This window comes from Perna viridis, chromosome 10 (genome assembly GCF_037379345.1).
Source record: "Perna viridis isolate PV_CMFRI_1.1 ecotype Kerala chromosome 10, ASM3737934v1, whole genome shotgun sequence".
NCBI classification, from domain to species: domain Eukaryota; kingdom Metazoa; phylum Mollusca; class Bivalvia; order Mytilida; family Mytilidae; genus Perna; species Perna viridis.
Genome location: NC_142454.1, coordinates 17474850 through 17501993, shown reverse-complemented (window position 1 = coordinate 17501993; position 27144 = coordinate 17474850). Strand labels below are relative to the sequence as shown.

The window sequence follows — 27144 nt, the reverse complement described above, 5'->3', positions numbered from 1 at the left end:
CACGCAGAACTAAATTAGCCTTTTCTTTCGCTTTAACTAGAATAAGAAACGAAAGTAGTATATTCTAAGAACATTATCTCGTGTAAACTTTTTGAAGGGCGTGCCCTTATGGTTTTTCATAGGTTTGTAGAGTGTTCAGTTTTATGAAGATTTATTTTTCTCTAGATTTATTATGGTAACCGACCGCCGACCTCTTTAATGTACCGTAAAAGATGAAAGTTATTTATGGACTGTAAATTATAGCGATTAATGTGTTTGAAACTTCTTAGACACAATTTTATTGTTGCATTTTTATAATTTTTATAATACCTATACTTGTCCTTATATAGAGGTTCTACCCTGTCAGTCCGTCAGTGTCCTATTTTCCTAGCAGCTTGTAGCATTGCTACTAGACTTTGTTGGATGTCATATAACCACATGGAGATGTGAATACTGTCAGGAATGTTTGGACAAAAATTGTAGAAATGACAGCTGTTGAATTTTGGTGTTTTTCAGCCAAACTTTGTCTCATGCATTGTCCACAACTCCTCAACAACTTGCAGGATTGTTATGAAACTAATTGTGTGTTAGTTTTACATATTTGGATGTGCAAATTGTCAGGAATTTATGTTTAGGTAAAAATTGTAGAAGCGACTGCTGTTTGAAATTAGGTATTTTCAGCAAAACTTGGTTAGATGCGTCGCCTTCAAGGGTAATCAAGATTTCATCTCCTTCATAAGGACTTGCATGATTGTTTTGAAAATTAATGGAGTGTTACCTTACTTCATAAGGTAGTACAGTACAGTTAGGTCATTTCTGAAAATTTGGTCTCATTTTGTTGAAATAAAGCTGTTTTGAGGCAGTCCACACAGAAATTTCTAGTGTATATATTTTAAATCCGTGGTGTGTGGAGATTCAAGTAATTTATAAGCAATTTAATGATTATTCTTATAGAATCCAGTAGCCATGGTAACATACTGAAACAAATATTACTGAGTTTAAGTACAAATCAGGGGTGCCTTTCCAAAACTAACAGCCAAATACTATGTTTTATAAAATATCAGGCACTTAGACACTACCACAGGATGAAAGCATGCATGGAGTAGGTGGAAAAAAGGTAAAAATAATAAGACCCTTTTCGATTCATTCTCTCGCAATTTTAGTCCCAAAAGTTTGTGTGAAATAAGGTATTTTGAAAATCAGCCATCTGATGCTGAGGAGAGAACCTAATACGGCAGGAGACTGAAATGTTCCAGATACCATTTTTCATTTAAATTACACCTGTTTACCATATATATTACACCTGTCTATGTATAAATGCTTATCTACATTTAAACAATATATCCACCAAATTTCAACTTTTAATTTTAAGTTTTACAAAATTTGACCGGGGTAACTTGGTGTGCGAAACAGTGCGCCTTAATGTAACTGTATAGTGCACCCTTAGGTAAAAATTGTAGAAGCGACTGCTGTTTGAAATTAAGCACTTTTTAGCAAAACTTGGTCAGATGCGTCGCCTGCAGGGGTAATCAAGACTTCATCTCCTTCATAACGACTTGCATGATTGTTATGAAAATTAATGGAGTGTTAGATTACCATATATAAAATCGACCTCATTGCACTTAACAAATATCCTATATTGCTTATGTTCTTATTTATTTCCTTGTATATTGTGTAATGACCTTTTTCATATTCCTGATTTGGACTTCATTTTTTCAAAATTTTGAGCAAGGGGAAGTAACTTTCAAATCTTTCATCGTGTACACTTATGTCATTCTTAGCAAGAAAGATTGAAAAGAAATCCTCCTGGTGGAAGGTATAAATTATTGATCTATTTTTTTTTAAATTTCCTGATCTCAAAAAGAGGTTCATCACAAGCATGTTCCCAGGCTTAAATTACTGCAAAATTGCAGTAATGCTTTAATTCGGTGATACACATATTCCTAAATGCAAGTGTAATTTAGTATCAAAATGCTGCACATTTTTCCAAATAAAAGCTAGGTGATAATTTTAATATGGTCACTATTTAATCTCAGCATTTTTTCCTTTTTAGACTTTTTCTAGCACATCAATTTAAAACAAGAGCATGCATTCGTAGCTACATGACAGTCAGATATGTCCACCATTCCTTGTCCTGAGTGCACCTTGGATAACCCTTTCTACAAAGTGAGATGTGAAGTTTGCTATAAACATTTACGTGATCCTGAATGGAGATGTAAAGATTGCCAGTATTTAAATCCAATATCTATCCTGAAGTGTAGTAGTTGCAGTAATACTAGATCAAACAGCATAAAGAAGCGACCTCAGTCAGCTGAGAGAAAGAAAAGGGAGATTAACAGCAATAGTCCCACTGGTACCAGTAATTTGCTTGCAGTAGCAGCTCATGGGGAAAAGGGGAGGCGACCCCGTTCAACTGATAATCGTCATTCTACAAGATGGTCATGTTGTCAGTGCACCCTTATTAATGACAGTGAAAACAAGTCATGTGACATTTGTGATCATGCAAAGGGGTCATGCTGCAATGCTATATTAAGTAAACAGTGGAAATGTGAAACATGTGACAACTTTAATCATGAAAGTTTCACAAGATGTAGCTTTTGTTCTAAAAAGCGTAGAGCTCAAAGTCCACTGGCAAAAACTGATGGAAAGAAACACAAAGGAGGAGGAAAGGTAAATCCCCAAACAAACCATGAGGGGACAAGACCACCTTCTTCTAAAGAGGGACAACTCTGGACATGTAAAAGATGTTCTTCCCAAAATTCCTCTTCATTAACGTCAACATGCAGTAAGTGTGGACATAATAAACCAAGGATTGCCAGTGCTGTTGCATTTGAAGACAAAAAACATAAAAGGCATGACCTCAGAACTTCAGTAAGGGCAAAGAATCTGCGGACATTCAGGACAAGGGAAGTTGAGAAAGAATGGAAAAATATTGTAATGAACTGTCAACAGGTTAGTATACAATAGAAATTTATTAAGTACTCAAGTATTTTCTCTTCTATTGAAAACAATTGCATGTTAAAAATTTGTTATATAAAAGAATGTTCTGATTTTCAAGAAAAAAATAGCTAGGCTTGTTCTCAATCAAGACTGTATGGTACATGTATATATTTAAGTTTCTTTAAAAAAAAAAAGACTAAACAACTAAATATATTTTTAAACAAATGATATACTGGGATGTCATGGTCTTTTGAATAAGTTTTTTTTTTCAGGTTAAAAAGTGAAACAGTACTACTTTTAAAAATGATGTGTTGCGTCCATTTTAAATTATCTGGTGAATGACTCATTCAAACCAATTATGAAATGCAATTAAAATGCCACATATTTTTGGTTTCCAGAACAAAGTCAACTTTATAGACTACACGTTTCTGCCAAATGACCAATCCCTTTTCAAGAAGCCAAGGTCTGCAGGCAGTAACATACAATGGCTGAGAGTTAAAGATGTCAAAGATATGGACGGGAAAGGACCAATCAAATGGAAAGTTTATGACAAACCCACCGCTAATGATATAATGCAGGGGTCAATTGGAAATTGTTGGTAAGACAAAACAGTTCCTTTAAATTTTGTAGGAATTATAACTAGGACCTATGCCACACAATTCTAATAATATTCCTTATGGTTTGTGATGTCATTAAAATTTACAAGACATTGATTTGAAATACCATGTAAGTTAAGAATATTTTTAGACCTAAGTATTTTTTTTTTTTTTAAAGTTTTCTGGTGCTAGGGCAAGAAATAAAAAAATCTGTAAATACAAATATTATTTTGGGTGTACTTACAATAATAAAACTCCCTGCAAAGAATGTTTTGGGGTATATAGGAACCAGAATGTCTGTCTGTCTGTCTGTCCACATCTTGTCTGGTCAACATTTTATAGAAAATGTAAGCATATTAACTCAAGCAATGCTAGAAGTTGTCTGGCAAGCTATTTTCATACAATCAATAATTAGTATCATGCTGTCATCCATAGACCAGGACAATAACTTAAGTATAATTGTATGGATCTTTATGAAATCATGTTATAAGGTGCCATAACTTAAAAGGAAGGCTAAGATTAATTTATGGGGTTGTAACTTGAATCACTTAGGAATTAGGGGCCAAAAAGGGATTGGAGACAAGCATTTTCATGATAATTGGACACTTACTTGACTATTAATGGATTACTTTAAAATTGTACCACAAGGTGCCGTATTCCCAAAAGAAGGTTGGGATTGATTTGAGGGTTGTGAATTTGAACTATTGAGAAATTAGGTAGGGCCACTTGGATTCTATTCAAATTCTGATAGTGTCAATATTTGCTCCATATGTTCAAGTTTGGTCTCTCTGCTTGTATCAGGCTGTGCCTTGCAATGCATTTTATCTGACTTAATGACATCCTAAGTTGGAGTATACAGGAGTGGAATTCAAAGCTCTTACATTGTAGGAGTAAGGCATTATATGATTTTATCAGTTAATTCCATTATAATTTTTTCTATGATTGAAGATGGTTTTCTACATATTACTAAAATAATGATCATATTAAAAATAATGTATTGCATGCAAGTAACAATTTTTTAAATGACATCATACAATGTGACTTGCCTTTACTAAACCCGTAAAAAAAAAACCCAAAACCTGCCTCAACTAGACATTTTCTGAAGTTATTTCAATCAATTTCAATTCCTTGAAAATTTATTTAAACCAAACACCCCTACAAGCACCTGTCTAAATTTGAGAACAATTGAAAAAAAAATTCCAGTGTGAAAGGGGTTTAGTGTAGATAGGTTACTGTGTACATTTCTGTTAAATGGTTTACATGTGCCTTAGCTATTATTGCTGAAAGGAAGATGCTTGTAGAAAAATGGTTACCAAGGACTACTTCATGGAGAGAACCTATGTTAAAGTAGTTCATGGAAGGCTAGCTTCAGGATAATAGTTTCTATTTATAGGTTTATATGTGTCTTAGCTGTTGTTGCTGGGAGGCAGAAACTTGTAGAAAAAATTGTAATTATCCATGGACTACTGCTGGGAGGAAGTATGTATTGTTTGACTGTAAAAGTGGATCATGGAGACTCTGGTGCCTGATGATAATAATTTCTGTTTATAGGTTTATATGTGCCTTAGCTGTTGTTGCTGAGAGGCAGAAACTTGTAGAAAGAATTGTTGTTACCAAGGACTACTGTCCAGAGGGAGCCTATGTTGTTCGACTCTGTAAAAGTGGATCATGGAAGACTCTGGTGGTTGATGATTACTTCCCTGTAGATCAGTACCAAAGGCTAAAATATTCTAAGGTTTTATAAATTCTCTTCATAAATAGTACACTGGCAAAATTATTTTACTTGAATTTCATATAACTTTCACCTTAATTGAGCATATAGATTTTATGACTGAGTTTACATGATATTAACGGGAATCACGACCTCACATGAAATTAGTGTGAAATTTTCTTCTCAAAATCATGTGAAGGAAATTTCATGTGAAGATCACATAAAACTCATGTTAAGTTCATGTGAATTCAACATGAAGCTAGATTCACAGGAATTTTGTTTGAACAATTTTTATCTGTGCATCACAAGCTTAGTTATTTTAAAAGTTGTACAGGCTTCTATTATTCTGAAACTGCAACCACTGCTTTCATTCATACACAAATAGTTCATGAAGTTGTGAGCAAAACACTCTATCTTAAGTACTTCTCCATCTAAGAATCAGGCAAAATGTGAATAAGGAGTGGCACAACAAGTAAAAATAGAGAGATTTGATTGCATTATCCAAGTATTTATGCCTCAAAACCTCAAGAAATAACTGTCAAAGTGTTTGTAAATTTCCCTTTTTAAGAAATTGATAGTTCAAACTTAGTTAAAATGCACTATGGAAAAATGGTGGGAAAATTTTCCAGAACTTTTTCCTTATATAAACAGTCAAAAAATATCTATGTCATCAATGCTTCAGGATAAATCTAAATAGCCTTTCAGTTGTTTTCTAGATGTATTAGAATATTAGAATATATTTAGTGGCAAAAAAAGACCAAATTTAGAAAAATGATGTGCCACTCATTGCCTGATTCTTACACAGAATGGTAGCAGTCACTCAGTTAACTTCATTTTCATTGAATTTTTTTCTGTACTTATAAGAAAAATCACAAAAACACTGAAAATTATGGCTTCAAATCTTAGACAAATAATTTATCATCATGTCAGGTCTTAAAATTTTAGAATTTTTTGGCTGTGAGTTTCAAATATATCTTTGAAATTCAGTTCCAAAATATTCATAAAATGGTATGTGACCAAGTTGGGCTCGGTAGCAATTAATGGCCCAAAGAAAAACATGAATATAGAATTACTTTTAATTCAGATTCAGAAGACATTGAAAAGATCTACAAAATAAGAACAAAGAGACATATAAATATACATACGAAACAATTTAATTATCAAATATATGCAAATTATAGAACATTATTGCAAATATACAAACAAATAACATCAATCAGATGACATTTACATGTTCAAAACAGATTGAACACATAAATAGAGCATAACTCAACAATCAAGCAATTAAATGTAATACCCACAGTTAACTATAGTACTACACAAAATGACCATTAAAGTTCTTTATAAGTACTCACTATAACAAGGTACCTTAGCATCAAATCAATTAAATTGACTCAATGATATTCAAAATCAAAATAATAAAAAAATTAAAATGAAACTTGCTAAAAGCTCCAACTTGCAAAATGCCAGTATGAAAAATGGAAAGTTTATGGAAAAATGAACATCATAAATACATTATCTGCTGGCTATACTGCTTTCTAATATATACATCTTGGCCTTCTAATTCCAAATTGAAATACTGTACAAAACTCTGAGTATTTATACCAAAATAAAATACTACTCACTAATAATGTGGAAAATTTAGGACATCCAACCCCTAAGTATAATTTAACCAGTAACAGTCAGTGAGCAGATTTTAGGCACAATGTGAAGTAAATGCAAAATGCAATGAAGTGTATAGTAACTCAGACCACTGTAGAGAACAAATCAAATTTAAAGAAATGAAATATAATGAAAAACATAATTATTAAACTAAAAAATCAGCCACAGGTAGTTAGCTATTTATGCAAGTTGGGGTTAGTTCAAAATTTATTGTAACTCATATTCCAAGACATGATGCATCATTTATGCTACATGGAACAAAAATAATAAAATGTTCAGCTAGAATTAAAGATATTTAACATTTATTATTCATCCTCTTCATGGTATCAATTTTGTCACTTGGGCTGGCACATCAAAATCAATAAAATCAGTCAAGAGTGCCGACAATTAATAATTTATTTAAGGAATATTTCTAAGTTTTGAACAGGTTATACAAAATAACCTGGTTTACGGAAGTTTCCACTTAGAAACCGTGATTTGTAGTCAAAACATTATTTTGTTTTGGATTATTTGAATCATGGAGTGTGTACCAATTTACATTATTGATGTCATAGTACCAGGCAAGATTATACAAAAATAACCTGTTTTTCTGAAAGAAAACCAACCAATCAGAAAGCTTGTTACAAACCAGTTTAAATTACTTATCACTCTATTGCTTATGACATTGTTGATGTACATAGACATTTTCGCAATCTACTGCAACAAAAAAGAAAATTATCAGTCTAAATTAGAACAATGACATAGTCTATGATAACCAATAATAGGGTCAGATATTTAATTTATTCTCAAGTAATCTCTCTATCATTAAAGGCAAAAAGAGGCCAGTTATGGGTTCCCTTGATTGAGAAAGCGGCTGCTAAAATACATGGTTGTTATGAAGCTCTTTCATCAGGTCTGACTGTAGAATCATTGGCTCTCCTGACTGGAGAACCCTGTGAACATGTTTCTTTGAGGGGTAAGTTCATCAGTTGCAAAAAAAATAGAGATTTTTACATTATTCTTCTTTCATGATAATGAATGATGGAGTTTAAAGGAGGTAGACCTAGGGTAAGGGATATAACTCTTACAAATCATTGGAACTTTATATTCGGCATTTCATATCAATCTCATGTAAGCATTAAAGTAACTTGGACTGATTTCATTCTGTTTCAAAAGAAGGCTTGAAAGGCTTTGAGGAAATTGAATATGATGCAAACATATCACTGATTTCAAGAGTCATTATCCTTACCCTAAGTCTACCTCCTTAAATCTAAATTGTTTTTTTTAAATACTTAAACACAGTATTCCAGCATCTGATTTAAACATATTACATCTTCTACTTATATGTAATTTAAACATCAATATAAAAAATAGGGACCAAAAAGGGTCAAATACAAACATTTTTATCAATAGTTTTGGGACTATGACATGAGAAAAAGTGTATGGATCTCAGTGAATTTGTTATACTAGGCTTCATACCTGAAAAGAAAGGTTTTGATGGATTAAAGAGTTATGGCCCTTACCTTACGTGAATTACCAGTATTATCTCCATCAGTATGATAATTATACATTTTATGTCTTAATGACAAATAATGGACAGAACTATAACTATACTTTTCCAGAGAAAAGTAAAGATTTCTCACAGACCATCAATGATGTATTAGTCTGGTCTAGATTTACACATGCAAGAGATGAACAGTAAGAATTTTTTTTTACGTTTTAGCTCCCCTGGATTAAAGGGCATGTGTGCTGTCATTATTAAGCATTTGTATAAAGATCTTTTCCTATGATACTGACATGATTATTAACAAATTTGCCCACCAACATCCTAAAGGTATATAGTAAAACCCCTATTTCATGCCCTTAAGTTTTAACGTTGCCAAACTCGCAATCGCCACAAATTTTCAATGTCCTGATTTTTGTACATGCAAGTAACCCTGTTATACTGCCAAACTTGCATATCTCCATCCACTGACATACTTGAAGATCAAACAACCATTTTACAGTTAATCAAACCTTGATGGACCAGGTGCACAGTTAGGGTACATCCTCTGCTTTTCTAGAAACACCCACCGAGTTGCTCATAAAAGTCAAGTCCGGGGTAGACAAACGAGAAAAGGAAAACTATGACCTGTTGAATAAATCAGTTTTCATGGTGCAGATGGATACACCATAACGATCCATGAGTTCATGATGACGACCATAAAACTTTTGTAGTGATGACTTCAATCTTGTATCAACATAACCCTGTTCCAGAAGCCTATTTGTTAGAGTTCTAGCATGATACAAAAAGTGTGTAGTTTTGGCAAGCTCTGGCATATTGCATGAGTTGTGATATGAACACTCCATATGCAGGTGCTGAAGGGATGTTGCCACAGATGAAAGGAAAGTTGACAATTATGAATGAAAAGTCATCACGTTTGTTGTAAAGTTTGGTCAATAGTTTTCCTTTACCATCGATTTCTAAGTGTAGGTCAAGATATGAGGCTGACTTCACAGTGTCTGTAGTATCCTTTATCTCAAGTTCTTTGGAGTAAATGCAATGTATCAAATCACTGAAATTAGGATTGTTTAAAGATAATGCGTCATCTATATAGTGGAAACTGAGATTATTCTTTCTTTTAGATCAGATCAGCTATAAAGTCAGTCTCATAAGAGTGAAGGAGTAGGTCAGCAAGTAAAGGAGCACCATTTGTTCCCCTTGGAATGCTGACTGTATGTTGAAAAACACTTCCACCACACTGGACAAATATGTTGTCGATTAAAAATTCCAGCATTTTTGTAAACATCTTCCTCTGTATATTTGGAAGATAATTTGGAATTATTTCTTACAAAGTATGAGGAATCTCTACCAAGAACTATGTATTTGAATCTAGGTGTACCATCTTTTTTGGAAAAATAAAAAGAGGATTAAAATCAGCTGTCAAAGTAATTAAGATATTGTCCTGAAATCACATTTTTTATTTTCTTTTCAATATCCTAATAAATTTTTAAATTTGAATTGGTGTTATTATTTTGATCAACATGTCTATGGCAAAAAGGAAGGGAAATATTTGAGATTTTCATAGAAAAAGAGAAATTGTAGACTATGCAGCTAAAGGCTCTTAAAGCACACAGCAGCAAATTGCAGATTACATTGTTATGGGATTTACCAGTTAAATGTAGGACTGTCTATAATATTTTATCGAAAAAGGACTATTATGATATTGGTGATGAGCAGGGTCAGCCATGGCCAATTTTTAAATTTAATTAAAATTTGCTAATGAAGAAAAAATTAATTACAAAGTAATGTAAATAAGCACAATAATATTTAAAACACACACAGAAATTATACGTATCTCCATATATAGTACATGTGTGTCAAATTAAACCATTGTAACATGTCATCTTCAGGATGTTAGTCTGTCAGGCATTCTAATATTGTTGTCATCAAATAAAATTCCAGTTTTACATCAAACTCAATTTATCAAACTAATTATAATTTTCTGGTTTTGGACTAAAACTCAAAAGCCCTTTCAGCAATTTTCATAAAACTGGTGAAATGTTTATTTCTTTCATTTTTTTAATTTCTGAGTATACTTTTATGAGCTATGGGGCTTTATTCATACAAAATTGGTTAATTTCCTGTTTCAGGACAATAACTTATAAATTCATCTGCCAATTTTAACGAAACTGTGGGAAACTGTAAATTTCTATTGGTGTAACATCCCATTCAATTTTATAATCCAATGATAGGTTTCCAAGATCTGTGACTTTATTGCCCCAAAAGGGTGACACATTAACTCAAAAACTCATTGACACTATCTCATATGGGAGATTTTTACATGTGAACAACTTTTTTTAATGTAAAAATTCAATTATAATGTATTTAGTATTTGTAAAATTTGTTTTGATTTTAAAGAAAAGTCTCCCACAACTCTCTTTTTTTGTGTGTGAGGTTCTAAATTTTAGTTTGATTTAAGGGAGTCCCCCCAAATGTGGGAGGGTAAACAAGCATGGCTGTTTTCATGAAACTTAGGATATCTGATGTAAGCTTTGTTTTGATTTTTCTGAATTTCTAAGTTTATGTTTTTGAGTGATGAGAATTTGTACTTAAATTTGGCAATTTCTGTTTTTGAACTATAAATAAAAAAATGCTTCAGCAATTTTTTTATTTTGTATTTTGATCTATATTTTGATATTGATATGTTATACAGAAAAATGAGAATCATAAATATTTAATTTAATATTTTACATTTTAGGTATTTAATGTGTACATCTTGTGAAGCATCAGAAGGGTACAGTACAGAACACTGCAAGTCTCTCGGCCTTATCACTGGACATGCTTACTCTCTTCTAGATGTGCAAGGTCTCTCTTCTGGTGAAAAGTAGCTATTTTACATACTTATCATTGTGGTTAAATGCTGTCTGTCTCTCTGTGCATCTTTTCCTTCAAACACATGCCTAATGTTAACTTAATCATGCCAGGGATACTGTATTCAAAAAGAAACAATCTCTTTCCTTGTACACCATTTAAGGGGTTTCAATTATTATATAAATGTACATGTGGTTTTAAATACGGAACTTGGTAAATGAGACAACTATATTCTTCCGTTGATATAAGTTTAAATGCTGTTTTATTACAGAAAAATGGAAGATCTGATTTTTAAAAGTAAACAAAATTTTAGCTCCTGAAAGATACTCAGAAGACAGGATTATACCATACTGTTCATGTGCAGCAGGAGTAACATGTAAAATTCTGCTTCTCCTATTAGGTTATTGAAGATCCGGAACCCTTGGGGCAGTGAGTCATGGAAAGGTGATTGGAGTGATAGCTCACCAAAATGGGCAAAGGTCAAACCAGAGGTCAAGAAAAAGCTAAAACCTGATGGTAACAAACATGGCATCTTCTGGATTGAATTTAAAGATTTTAAAAAGTAGGTATTTCATCTCATGTTAAGGCTGATAATTGTAAACCAACTTTTTTATGAACAAGTAAGTATCAGTCCATATAAATTTCATGCACTGCCAATGGTGAAGTGATTCATGGTGAAGAAAAACCTACCAAACAAAAGATGCTTTTTCAGTCTACATATGCTATACTTTCATATAAAGATCTGCACTCTTTAGAAAATCATACATACATCTCCCACTTGAATCAACCAAATGTAGCCAATTCAAGAATGATAACTTTTGCAAAGTGCAAATTCCATATACCATATTCTTCCGTGTATATCGCACACTTTTTTTCAACTTGTTATTTGTTGCAGGAGGAGGGTGCACGGTATACACCAAAACAATGAGTTTCTTGATTTTTTTCTGGAGACATTATTTTCAGGTCTGTAATTTTTGGGAATCAGAACTGGTCACCAACTAAAGACAAACATAAACAAAAAAAGTTTTACTGCTATTTAATAGTTGTTTTATCCATCAATGCCACTTGCTTGCATTTCATAGTTTATATGAAAAACCACGACATGCTTCTTATTGTTCTCTCAAAACAAGTCATCTAATTATAACTTCTTCACTTGTGTGCGGTGAAATGTTAAATACACAATACCGGGAGTGCCAACCTGTCCTCGTGGCCATTGTCATTTAATTATCAAATAACAAAAGATCAATTTAAAAGGTGAAACAATTGTTACTAATCCTTTAATCCACTTGATGAACTGTTTCCAGATGTCAGATATCAATACACAACTTGGCAAATTAAAACATCTTTTTTATAAACGGTCGGACTTGACGCCATTGTTTTAGTGAAATACCTGATTTGCATTCGAACAGGAAATGTAAACATTTGAGCCGACCTGGATCCAATACATCACTATATAAACTATTTTAATTAATGAATGGCTTGTAAACGCAGGGAAACATAGAAAAATACTTTTATCTAGAAGATTAATGATGAAGGGATAAGTGTACGCATTTCAGGGAATTTACCAGAATCCTTTCATCTCAATGTGGTCTTCTGCTGGTGATTTTTCCTCTTTTCCCAGTGCGCGTTTTACATGGAAATTAACTTTTTTCGTCGATCTCCTTTGCCAAGAAGGGGGTGCATGGAATACACGGATGCGGGTAATACACAGAATACAGTACAATCTACTTATTTTTTTTCTCAAAAGCACAATAACCAAATGAAAAACTAAGATTGGTTATGTGATCAGTAACTGTCTCTGAACAAGAAATAAAACTTAATTTGGTGAGTATTTGAAATGCATGAATCAACATCAGTCTGATTTTTAGAAGAACTGCTACTTAATTTTTTTCTAATTTGCTGAGCAAGAAAATTATTACCAGCTATTCGTCTTTTTGTTATGAAATACATGTTAAAAATAAGTGTTAGTCACAAAGGTAAATAATAATGAAGCAGAATTAATATCCTGAATTGTTTAAATAAATTGGTTTACAATATTAAAATAAGTAGGGTCATTAAGATCTAATTCAGTCCCAATAAAATAATATATTTCAGAAATGACTACCCAAACTTGTATATCTCCAACTTGATTATATTAATGTGAAAAAGTACATTTTTTCAATGTTGTTGTCCCATTTGCACCATATTCGTTCTCGTTATATTTTTTTGGTAAAGCCAATTTATTGGTATATTACATTAAAGGATGAAGTAAATAAAGAAAAGCTAAGTCTTGAGCAATGTATTGCATATAATGGGTATCTCTACATTGAAGTTATGATTTAAAATTTTACTCATGGTTAAAACATGTTTTCGTAATTTGCACGTAGACTCTTTTATTTCATACAAGATATGAAAAAAACCAATTAAAGGCATTTTCAGTCATTCCAAACACATTGATCTTTTTTAGCAACTGAATAGATCAGATCATTCAGAACATTGGCAAAAAAAGCAGTTGAAGATAATTACATACTGTTAATGAGTAACGTTCGTACAGCCCTAATTTTTATCTAAAGTAACTTAAGAAATTTGGGCTCTACCTCTAACACATTAATAGTGAAAAAATTGCACTCATGATTACCCATCAATATTTTTGTCTACCAAGAATCTTATCTACTAAATTTCAAAATATTTTAGAACCTACATTACTTTGAATTTTTTTCTTATACGAACGCAAAAAAAATCCTATTTTTATCTGTAGACACTTGATTTCTATGCAGTAACTTTAATGTTAGCTAACTTAGTTGATTGTTATAAAATTTTATACCAAGATTCCATATCACCAAAGAAAAGTTGGTGGGGATTTTGAGGGTTATGGCCCTTACTGTTTTAGAATAATAAGCATTTCATTGAACTTAACTATATCACTATATAACTCCAGTAAAATCATAGGAATGCCGATGATGTTGTTCCACAATATTTTATACCACAATGGTCAGACTGGTATTGATTTTTGGGGGTAATGACTTCAACATTTTACAAATTAAGGGGCCAAATATGGTGAAAACATGCATTTTTCTGATGTTCAGACAATAACTTGACTATTAGTAAATGGATCAAATTGAAATTTTATAACAAGGTTCCATACCATCAAAGGAAGGTTGGGATTGATATTGATGAAGATTTTAATTTTTTGGAAATAGGGGCCAGAAAGGGGCCTGAGACAAGTATTTTCCTTATGTCTGAACAATAACTTGAGTAAAAATGAATGGATCTCATATAGATTTTACTACGAGGTGTCACATTGCAAAGGTAGAGTGGGCTTGATTTTTGGGGTTGTGACTTGAGCCAAGTAGGAATAAGGGGCCACAAAAGGGCCAGAAACAAGTTTTTAGCTAAACTGGAGAAAGGCCATGTGAGCTAGTGCCATCACATGGCATCCGTCGTTGTCATCTGTGTCTCCTCTGACACTACTAGACCAATTGAAACCGAACTTGGTATGAATGTTTCTTGGGGTATCCTGCATAGAATTGATGTGGGGATTTTTGATCCATTGAAAAAAAATAGAACAAAGGGGTCAGACAGTAGTTTTTCCGATATATCTCCAAAACTGTTAGGTTTAGCTGAATTCTGACTTGGTAAAAGTGTTCAGCATGATGAGATTGATCTGTGGTCAAATACTCGTTTTAATCTGTTAAGCCCTTTTTGAATGTATTTTGCTATTTTTAATGTTATTTCTTTCAAAAATCTTCTCCTCTGACACTACTTTACCATATGAAACCAAACTTAACATGAATGATCCTTGGGGTATCCTGCATAGAACTGTTGTGAGGATTTTTGATTTGTCGAAAAACATGGCTGCCATTACTAAAAATAGAACATAGGGATCAGACAGTAGTTTTTCACATATACATGTATCTCCAAAATCGTTAGGTTTAGTCAAATTCTTAAAATAGCTGAATTGGTCCTTATTAGGACTACAAAAGTCTTGGGGGATGAAAGTTGTCAGATAACTCTTTGTAAGAGTTATTTCTCTTGAAAGGGGAAAAATTGTTCAGGGTTCAACCTCTGCAGTTATATTTAGTTGTGCCCTGTGAAGCATTTTATTTATTATTACCAGTATTATTATTATTAGTAATGCACTTTTTTGTGGTAAAATTTGTAAAGGTGAAAATATTTGTTTTTTCTTCAATTGTTCTATTATTGAATTTGAACATGAATGGCTAACATAGGAAAAGAAATTGATTGAAAACCTAAAAAAAAAAGACAGCAAAGTTTACAGAATGCTTATTACTATCTGTAATTTCAGGTATTTCCGATCTGTGGACATATGTAAAACGAGGGATTGGGATGAGACTCGGATCAAGGGATCCTTCCCCACTGCTGCCAATGGTCCATGGAAGTTTGCCAAGATCTATGTCAAACAGAAAACAGATCTATGTATTGGCTTACATCAACAAAACAGGAGGTACATTTGTACTAATTTGAAAGTAAAAATAATTTCAGTGCAAGGAAAAAGTATGGATTGATAGTATATTTGGATTTTAAGCCCATGTTCAAGAAGTACAGGGTATACCAGTATAGTTATCTTTTTGTCTGTCTGTCAGTTCTTCACACTAAGTTTTCTAAATTATGTTTAAAAAATTGTGTTTTATCTTTTTTGTCTGTCTGTCAGTTCTTCACACTAAGTTTTCTAAATTATGTTTAAAAAATTGTGTATTATCTTTTTTGTCTGTCTGTCAGTTCTTCACACTAAGTTTTCTAAATTATGTTTAAAAAATTGTGTATTATCTTTTTTGTCTGTCTGTCAGTTCTTCACACTAAGTTTTCTAAATTATGTTAAAAAATTGTGTAACTAAATATTTTCAAACGTTTTCGTAATGCTTTGGAATGATGCATTAGATTATGTCATTACATGTAATCTAACTAAATTTATTGATTGTTGTACATGTATTAAATATGATGGGATAAGATAGCAGATAGTGTAATGAAGTTTTAATGGCATATAGTTACTTAAGTAGCTGCTTTTGTAAGAATCATGCAAAATCTGAAAAATGTGATACTCCCCAAAAAAGGCTACATATTTTTATTTATGTTATTAAGTTATCTCCCTTAATTTTGAAATCTACAGTGCATTCTATAGAATTTTTATCTCCTAAGAGCACGGGTTATATGAAAAACCACATGTTACTTTCTGTTTACTATGACATTTCAAACAAAATATCAAAAATAAAAATATGTAGGCTTTTTACCCATGAATCACATTTTGTATGATGGTGTACTACTTAAAAAACAATAACTTATGAAACAGGTTGGTTAGGGTTGTATGCTATTAGGAGCCAATCCAGAAATTTAGAAATGTGCTTATTTATGTCAAAATTCCAATAAATTAAAGAAAAGGGGGGGTTTCAACCCCCAGAACCCTCCCTTTGGATCTCCAACTGGACATGTTATTGTATACTATGGTTATTTATAGAGAAAACAGAGAAAACAAAATGAATATCTTGAAAAGAACAGAATGTACATTGATTTTATGTTTTTACTTTTTGTTGTTTTATTACAGAGGAAATACCAACAGTGGTGAATTGGTTGACATGTTTATCGTTGTCATGGAGACATTGAAGGATGGGAAACTGAGGACTATAGGCAACAGTAAAAGAGACACCAAAAGTTATGTTGGCTGTGATGTTGAGCATTTAGATAGTGGGGAGTACATCATAGCTTGTTTAGCATTCAGGCATTTAAGTACAGGTATGTTTCTTAACGAGGCTCCATATGGTTTTATTACAGATGGGTTTCTTATTGAGTCTCCATAGGGTTTATTGAAGGTAAGTATAGTATAGTTTATTTAGCATTCAGGCATCTCAATACAGTTATGTTTCTTAAGGAGGTTCCACAGGATTTATTGAAAGTAAGTATATGATAATTTACCTGTAGCATTCAGGCATCTCAATACAGGTATGTTTCTTAAGGAGGCTCCACAGGGTTTATTAAAAGTAAGTATAGTATAACTTGTTTAGCATTCAGCTGTTGTGATTGATTGTTGTGTGCTTGTGTATCATTTTTCTTAAAAACCTGATAGGTTGAAAGTGTGGTGTTTCTAATGTTGTTCTCCCAACACTATTGGTGAGGTCATAGATTGACGATTACAGCCCTGACAGATGTCTAATGTCAAGCAGCCGAAATATTCCAAAGGAATCCTTGAGAAAAAGGTTTTATAACTTATGAAATTTGATTAAAACAAATATCAACTTGCTTTATTTATTTAAACATCTTAACAAACTCTCCCAGGCTAGTTATCTTGAAATTAAATAAATATAGTTGATATTTTGCAATATTCAACTTTCACTCATTATGAAACCTATGAATATTTGTCATTGACATATATTATAGGAGCTGATGTTTTGTCATAATATATAAATGTTATATAATACAATAAGCCTTGAACTTATTCAATTCTATAACTTCATTTTACAGTTGATGTGTCCAGTTTCCAGTTAGATTTTGTTCTGACTATACACAGTACTAAGACTATTACTGTGGAGGAGAATGACTCTATCAATGCTGGGTATACCCACTTCCTGGCTGATTTGTTGATACAGACTGCCTTAGACAAAGGAGAACACCAGGTACATGTAGTCACACTGCTGTCATTCTTTTTAATTAGCAGTCTTTAAAAATCAGACAGAATGTGATTCATGCATGTCAGAAACCCACAGATTTCAGTTTTATTTCTTGTTCAGAAACAGTTACTGATCACATAACCAGTCTTAGTTTTTCATTTGGTTGTTGCACTTTTGAGATAAAAATTATATAGATTGTACATGAAATTGGCACAATGCAAGAGTTATTTTTCTTGATCTGGTTCTGTTTGGTTGATTTTAGTGTGAGATAAATGTACGATTTTCTCAAAAGTACAGATCTGAATACAGAAATGATTATTATTTACCATTGGCAGTGTCTGAATTTTATATGGACTGGTACTTAAGTATTTATTCATATTAAAAATTGATGATTAAAAATTGAAAATAAAGAATTTAATTTTTTTTTCTAACCTTTGCAATTTTTGTTTGTTTTTCCTATTTTTTTTTTTTTTATAGATTTTTAGATGATTATATATCTTACAAGAAGTTATTGTTTTTGAACAGTTGAACAGCTAGCCTTTTGATGTTTTTAGGACAGTGTTCAGGATCATTATAGCAGCTAGTTGATAATATACCAAAGTTACATAAACATGATACCAAAAGTTTTACCATATATAATTTATAGATATGTTCAATTAAATTATAGAGAAGTTTCATTTACTAAAGATAAGTACAACTGAATTATAAATAGCCTCAATTCAATTAAAGATAGATTAAGTTCAATTTTACCTATCTTTAAGCGGCCCCCAGACCCCCTGCAGTAATTTTGCCTACACTTCAATTTGGCCTCAGCTACGTGCCTGTTCACTGTCAGAATGGGTAAAGTCTGTGAGGTCTTTAGTTATGAAACATTTGAAAGCATTAAGTAGGTCAATGTATGTCAATGCTACTTCAGTTTTCAAAGACTCTGTTGTAGCTAAAACATTGTCAACTATGCATAACAAATATATTGTCATATCAGCAGACAAAGCCCAAAACAACATTGTTTTTGTCTGCAAAACGTATTACATCCAATGTTTATTATCAGAGGTAGACGTAGAAATTAATAGCAGTGATAAGAGCTATACTGCCACTACACTCTCCAAAGAAGAGATAGTGGAAAACCATAAATCTGTGTTATCCTCTTTTGGTCTCTCTACCAAGGACGATGATTGTGGTCTACCGTCTATGTATTGGAATCCTAAACTCCACAAGAATCCATACAAACAATGTTACATAGCTGAATCTGCAAAATGTACCACCAAACCTCTTCCAAAACTTTTAACTTCTATACTCACAACTGTCAAAGAGGGACTCCAGTCCTACCACAACACTTGTTACTCCCGTATTGGTATAAATTCAATATGGATCCCAAAAAATTCGAAAGATCTTCTGGAATTAGCATAAAAATCTATGATTTTTCAATTCTTTTTACTTCTATTCCCCATACTCAGTTAAAATCCTGACTCAAAAACTTTATACATAGTTGTTACTCCAAAAAAGATGGTACACTCAGATACAAATATATAGCTCTTGGTAGAGATTCCTCATACTTTGTAAAAAATAATTCCAAATCATCTTCCAAAGATACGGAAGAAAATGTTTTCAAAATGCTGGAATTTTTTATTGACAACATATTTGTCCGGTGTGGTGGACATGTTTGAAAAATTTTGTGAATGTTTTTATGTGCTTGTGATATTGAAAACCTTGATGTGATAAATCCTTGGTTATATAAGGATTTCTTTCAATAAAATCTGAAACAGTTTTACAAATACGAGCAAATTGAACCAATTGTGATATGTAAGCACCATATGATGGCGACAAGGAAAAGTTACCATTTAAAATGGATAATTAACAATAGGGAATAAAAATTCATCCTTTTTATCATAAATTTTTGTACTAAGTTTATCATTATTGATACTAATCAAGAAAGGGACATTCTTTTTATCAATATTTTCTTTATTCAAAGACATTTCTACATGATATATATCTTTAGTATAAATATTGTGGTCATTGTAGTTAGGAGCCAAAATATCATCCAAATATCTGAAGTTGTTATTAATTTTTTTTACCATATGTTGTTTGGAAAGGTCTTTATTTATTCTAGCCATGATCTGATTCATAACAATACAGGATGAGGTCTGCAAAATAAAAAGAAAAAAAGTGGGGGAATGAAAACTTTTTATCCTGGTGGTGTTGTTGTCTCTGCAACATATTCACCATATCTATTCTCTTTATATCATTTATACCACATCTTCATTTTTATATCATTTATACCACATCTTCATTTTTATATCATTTATACCACATCTTCATTTTTATATCATTTATACCACATCTTCATTTTTATATCATTTATACTACATCTTCATTTTTATATCATTTATACCACATCTTCATTTTTATATCATTTATACCACATCTTCATTTTCAGCAAACAATTGATTGTTATGGGAGGCTAGGATTTAATTTTCTATCTTGCTTTTTTATTTTGAGAAAATTTAGGTCCTGCCTATTTCTTTCTTTGGTGCATAGCCACGCCAACATCTTTTTAAAGATATAAACAAAAAATATGATGACAATGATAGATTCTGCCTTTTTATATTTTTTATGGCCTGTCCTGGTTTTTTATTTCATGAAAATTTCAATCCTGCCTTTTTATTTCAAATTTGATCCTAGGCCCCTAAAAATCAAGTGGTATAGATATTATCCTATTCAAATCAGTATTGTTGTTTTACCAGAAGAATACATTATTGTAAGTGCACACACTTAATAAAAACACTTTCACAGACTTGTACCATGTTTATTCAAGGTTCCTTGCTTATCTACTTTCTGTTTACTGTATTTTTAAGATGATGTGTAATTGGAATGTTTGTATCAAATTTCTCAGCTTTTATATTGAGAGAATTCTTAGATATTTGGTGTATTGCTTTTGCATGCTAACTTGTACCATGTCTCCCTTTTCCAGGACCCTCACTTATCTACTTCCTGTGTACCATACAAATTTTTTTACAGATTCTTTTATTTTGGTTATGGTATACAAGTAGGTCTTTAATGCACAAATTTGATAGGAATTTTCAGAAGCATGATACAGGATACTTCCCTTTTTTATACCCACGCTTTGAAAGTGGGAGGTATTAAGTGGTTATAGTATATATCCATCCCTTTCATCCCCTCTTTAGTTTTTCTATGTGCACCTTTTTCAGTACAGTTTTATCTGCAATTACCACAGCCTTTTAATATTTTGGCAGAAGCTTTATATAGGTATGCCATGATATTGAATTCAATTTTAGAAACGAGCATTTTCAACTTTTATCCTTTGTGTTAAGGACCACTTAGGCAACCCTTCTTCAAGAAACTGTTGTTTTTATTCATTGCAGTCATAGGTATAGTTGCATATGTTGTGAAATTGTCAGTCTAAATTTATGTTCTTTTAGACTATGAAATGTAATACTGCTACACACAGTCTTTCATGGGATGGATTTATTTATGTAGTAGAAAACAGAGGAAAGAAAAATGAGTATGTAGAGTTCAGACAAGATAGTAGTAATTCCACCACTAATTTGATGAGCTCAAGAACTTCCTTGTTGACTGCAGATGTTATACCACCTGGTCAAAGGTATTTATATCATACTACACGGAATAACAGGAAAAAATATGTTTATACCCTACTATACAAAGTAGAGAGGAAATATATTATCATATATCCTCTGAAAAAAAAAATGAGTGTCTGTCTGTCTGTCCGTCTGTCCCCTAACAGTTTCCACATGACAACTTGAGAACTTGAGAACAGATGAATTGTTTGATACTTTGCACTGTTGTTAAGTGCCATAAAATACATTTGTAGGTAAATTTTTAGCAAAATCCAAGGTGCAGTTTTCCAGCAAAAACTTGTAGTTGTATTATGTTATGATGTTGTCGTTGTTGTTGCCCCAGATTTTAACAAGCTGCACCTAAGAGTTGCTTTGCAGGGATTGGGGCATATGACTGGTAATTTTGGCCTGCTTATGTGGCAGACGCCCTATAGTTGTCATGTTCTCAGTCCATTTGTCTGTGCATCCATATTAAATAGTGTCCAGGCTGTGACTTTTGGTGTAGGCTTTTGGTGTTTGACATGAGGATAGATCAGCTCAAGACCATGTATGTCATACCATGGTTAATGACTTTGACCTTATCCATGGTTGCTGACCTTGAACTTTGACCTCAAGGTCAAATTAATTAGATTCATGTATGGGCTGTACCTTTGTTGTCTTTTGATGTAAACATTTGGTATTTGGCATGAGGGTAGATCAGCTTAAATTTTCTATATAATTTTGACCCTCCAAAATATTCATGATTCACTTTATTTAGGTTAGAGATAGTTTCCATCTCAATGTTATCTAGTTATATCTTCATAACCTATGCTTCATATATTTTTTCCAGACAAATAGTTATACTGCTATCAAGGGTAAACCCAATGCAAGGTTATTCCAGAAGCATGCAGTTGTCTTGTATCAATGGACGTGCTAATAAATTAGAATATTTTGGAAAAGATCTTGGACATGAGTTTGCCAGCAAGCCACACTACCCAGAAATTCCTTCTCACCTAAGGTGTCTGCATGAACCTAGACCAATTTGAAGGTTCACTTATAAACAGTATAGTTCAGTGGTTATATAATTGTTTCTTTCCTTCCTTCCTTCCTTCCTTCCTTCCATACCGGTATCACAAAACATCTCCTTATAAATTCTATTTTGTAAAAATCTAATGTATTTGCTTTGTGTAATGGTTTTATAATCAGTTGTTATAATTTAATGAAGTATCTCTTGTGCATATATGTCATTGTATTTAGCACAAGGGTGCAAACACATTTTCTCCATTGCAAGTTTTTAATCACAGTAATATCATGTGTGGGTATTAAAAGAAGATCCAGAAACATTTCATTCCCTATAAAGATCTTAAAAATATGTTTTTGATATTGGTCCTATGTATGAAGGTGATTTCTACATATAATTTGTCTATTATGGATGATTTTACTCCATTTCCATATTAGTTACAGCATGAAAATTTGTTAAATTAAATGAAATTGCCCTGCTGTGAATTGCACATGGAGTTGCTCCATTGTTATTGGTGGGACATCTTTTGGACTCCACCTTGACACAGTTTGTTTGGAGCTACATTATTGTAACTAGACTCTTACCAGATTTTACTCACTTGCAATGTAATGTGTGTTGCTGGCAGAGCATGACCTTCCAGACCACCCGATGTCATTCCCAGTTTTATGTAGGTGTTGCTGGCAGAGCAGGATCTTCCAGAGCACCCGATGTCACTCTCGGTTTTATGTAGGTGTTCAAATTGCTTGTGCTTTAGATTTTTGTGTGTTGTTTTGATGTCCCTATCTTCTGTTTTTATATGTTATTATAATTTATTTTATTTGTTACACTGTGTATGTAAATAGTCATTACTTCCAGGCCATGTACCAGGTGGAATTTAATGTATCTTTACTCTCATTGAAGTCATAATATAGAAAGACCATCAATCTTGATTGATAATACCTTGCTTGTCTTAGATGAAACTGTTCATCATATGTGGCCCAACTTGTTGATTTACCTGCTGGGAATCACATGTCATGGAAGTATTTCAGTAATTCTTGGGACATATCTGGTCTTTTCTCTAGCATTATACTCGTGTATAACATGTCCAGAAAGAAATGTTAGTAATAGAATTTGACTTGCATGTGTCCATCCCTAACAATAACTTCACCATTTTGCTGTGGAAAATTGGCTAACTCTGTAGGAGATTTAATGAGGATGTTAAGATCGACAAATTCATTGCTCCAGACTTTTTTCTTTTAGCTTACAGAGAATAAAGTAACTGATAGGGTCATATATGCTTTCTTTTAAGCTTGGTTCGTTTTGCGAAAACCTAATTGGCAAAATGCTTGAGGTGATTTTTCACACAAATCACTGATTTCCTGACTAACTCAAATCAATTACACACTCACCTGTTTCTGTTTTACCAACGGCAGAATTTTCAGGCTCTGTCCGTCTATGCTTACTCGATTCATTTGTTCTTAAGCTACAGGCGTCCCTCCTCCTTAATCAATTCCCCCTGGGATAGCAACTTTTGTCCTAGGATGATTTCCTACTTCCAGGCATTACTTTAGCAAAAACGAAATCGAATTTTAAATTAATGGTAAAACCTGGTAATGATAATGTTATAATGGCCAATATAAATTCCTAAATCTAATTACCAAGGCAAGTTTTAATGAACTGGCAGCGTCTAGTGAGAAGGTTTGTATTAGCTCTGTGGGTGTAGCCCAAATACGCCAATCAAACTTTTTAAACGGAATGAAACAGCGAGCACATGCACCAGCAGCCACGTTAAATCCAATTATCTAATAGGCTATAATTGCTATTACTGACACTTCCGTATTTTTTTGCTGTTATGTATATTACTTCCTTTTTCTTTTATACAAGTTCGTCAGTAATTTATACAATGCTACCTTCTTTTTCTTTTATACAAGTTTGTCAGTAATCTATACAATGTTGCCTTCTTTTTCTTTTATACAAGTTCGTCAGTAATTTATACAATGTTACCTCCTTTTTCTCTTTTTATGTCAGTAAAGTGTATATTTATACAATGTCACTTTCTTTTTTGCTTTTTATGTCAGTATATTATTTTCATTTTCCATTTTATGTCAGTACATTGTATATTTATACAATGTTTCTTTCTTACTTCTTTCTAAAGCCTGTATGTTCAGACAATAATACTTTTTGTGTGTGCATTGTGACATAGAATTCAGGGTGTACATGTACATATGTATCCTATTATGTAAAATTACTTTCTAAAGGTTTGTGTTCTATGATAACTAAGTTGGTGATACATAAATTTTTGTCTTTAATACATCGTTATAATTTAGTCTTTCATTTTTCTTTCATGAAGATTTATAATTTATATTTTTTCATACTGCAGGAAAATTTAGTTTTTATATTGTCTTAAAATTAAACACTTATTCCTGAAATGTCTTCAATACAAGTGTATTGTGAAGATGTGATAAATAGATTAATAAATGGCATTTTAAAAAAAAAAATACATGGATAAACAGCTAAACTATACGACCAGATATGATAGTTTTGGGCAGATAACAAGGGCAATATCAAAATGGCCATTTATTACAATTCACATTGTATAGTATCTACTTAAACACTGTTTTTCTGACACCTACATTTTGTGATATTTTCTTCCACTGAAAGCATAAAAAAAACTTTAATTCCTAGCATCATCAATAACATTATTTATAATGAAATTATAAGCTTTTTCATATGATTATTTCATGAATATTGAAGAATATGAACCTTTTTAATAATGCACTCACTTAAGCTTGTGCAATAACGAATACTAATCGGGGATAAGATTTTCTTATATTTTAACAATAAAATATTATGATACCATATGTGGTATATGTGGTGTGTAGATTTATTTATGTTTCAAGGAACATGTTGAGGGTTATTATATTTTTTACCTGTTGGTCATTGAAGCTATCATGGCATGTTGTCACTTGGATAACACTTCCATCTTTTTTCAATATATTCTTTAACATTTATTGGTGATAGAAGTAAAAATCTTGATTACAATGTTATGTATAATTACCATAATACTTCATTTTAATAGTAAATTTGCTTAACATTATAATACAATTACTAAGCTACCAACTATAACTGTTACATATACTGTGAAAGTACTATTGTTCGTGGGGTACCAATTATGGTGGTTTTCGTGGGTAGGTCAAATCACGAAATTTGGTTCCCAAGGAATAGTAGATTCCCATTGATGTGTATACTGAAAACTTCAAAACCACGGATTCAAATAATCCATGAACTGAAGCCTGATCCATGAAAATTGGTATCGACAAATTAAAGTACTTTCAGAGTAATATCTAGAGGTACTCTTTTTGGGAACTTGCTGACTGTTTTCATGGTTCTTACTGAATTTTATATGTACTCCCTTCATACGAACGAAATTATACCTTTTGCAATGGCTTCATGCTGGCAAATCTCAATTATTCATTAACCAGTAGTAATTATATTTTTTCTTATTGTGTTGGGAAAAAAAATTGATACCACCAGCCCACTTCTAATTCTATGGAGAAAGGGTAATTAATAAAGGGTAATACATTTGAACGAAGAATATTATACTAAATTTATCATGTTACATTTGTTGTGTGGACTTTTGAAAGTTAGGTTTGATTTAATGTATAAATGTGAGGATTTTTTTAAAACTTGTAATACAGCAAAACAATATCAAATTCTATGTGTTTAGTGGATATGTTGGAGTTAATCATCTGTCAATAGTATTCTGCTAGACTCTTATGGATATTTGTTCTCATCAAAAGTTGGAAAATCAATTGATATACATTCCAATTGATAAGATTGAACTGTTTGCATTTTTGCTACTGTTAACTTTTGATATTTGGTATACTAATTAGTTTTGAGATTTGTACATTTTTAAATACAAGTCTATGTAAGAATCAGGCAGAATGGGGGAAACTAAAGCATATTAAAAAAACCTCCTATCTGACAATATACTTCACTCGAGGTGTTCTCTATTTGAAATAACTACTACTTGATCTCTGAATAAATAGGGATGTTTGGAAAGTTTTAAATTGAATGTTAGAAAACTGAACAGAGTTATCTGTTCCTAGAAATGTTCATTTGCTATGCATTTCAAGGAAATTATTACTCATTTTACCTAAACAATATGGAAAATTTTGTCTTTATTCATTGATTATGGTGGTATATTTGTCATTTCATGCAATGTTTAACCAACTGCCTGATTCTTATAGAGACTGACACTTCATTGTTATCTATATACATATATCCAGATTATATTTCTACACAGGTTTCTTTATAATTTTGTCTACACTGTTAACTAGTATTTGTTGTCAATAAATCAATATTATTCAGAATTCATTACGTTTTATGGCCTCCGCTTTGAAAATGGGAGGTATATACTGATCATTGTGTTGATTTGTTTGTCTGTCTGTTCGTCTGTCCAGACCTTCATGACATTTTATCTGCAACTACAACCACTTGGTACTTTGATAGTATGTGTTTTATATTAATATCATAACTTGGGGTTTGATTTCAGACCCCAGCAACATTAACGTCCTGTTTGACAATATCCTAAAAAAACATTTATGGTTTCTAACGTGGGTAAGGCAAGTATCCTTTAGTGAGCTTTTTATAGTTTTTCTAGTTAGTTACTTAAAGCATTTACTAATTTCCATTTATTAGCTTGGACCTGAGATGTATAAAATATTTTGAGATTAAACCAGGATCAGTCAA

At 32.1% G+C, this 27144-nt stretch overlaps 1 protein-coding gene across 2 annotated transcripts; it reads left to right on the top strand.

The window, feature by feature from the left end:
* On the top strand, positions 1-27144 carry LOC148604776 (calpain-15-like). 2 transcript variants are annotated; one of them, XM_088550788.1, is made up of 14 exons: positions 24-122; positions 934-1096; positions 2033-2931; positions 3318-3517; positions 5067-5250; positions 7699-7843; positions 8490-8565; positions 11109-11234; positions 11622-11783; positions 15507-15665; positions 16761-16948; positions 17675-17826; positions 21258-21439; positions 22243-27144. In XM_088550788.1, exons 3-14 carry the CDS (start codon positions 2095-2097, stop codon positions 22436-22438), a joined length of 2607 nt encoding a protein of 868 aa, XP_088406914.1. In that variant the 5' UTR covers positions 24-122; positions 934-1096; positions 2033-2094; the 3' UTR covers positions 22439-27144. The 2 variants fall into 2 exon arrangements, with proteins under 2 accessions (XP_088406912.1, XP_088406914.1); XM_088550786.1 differs by lacking the exon at positions 934-1096 and having other exon boundaries at positions 1-122.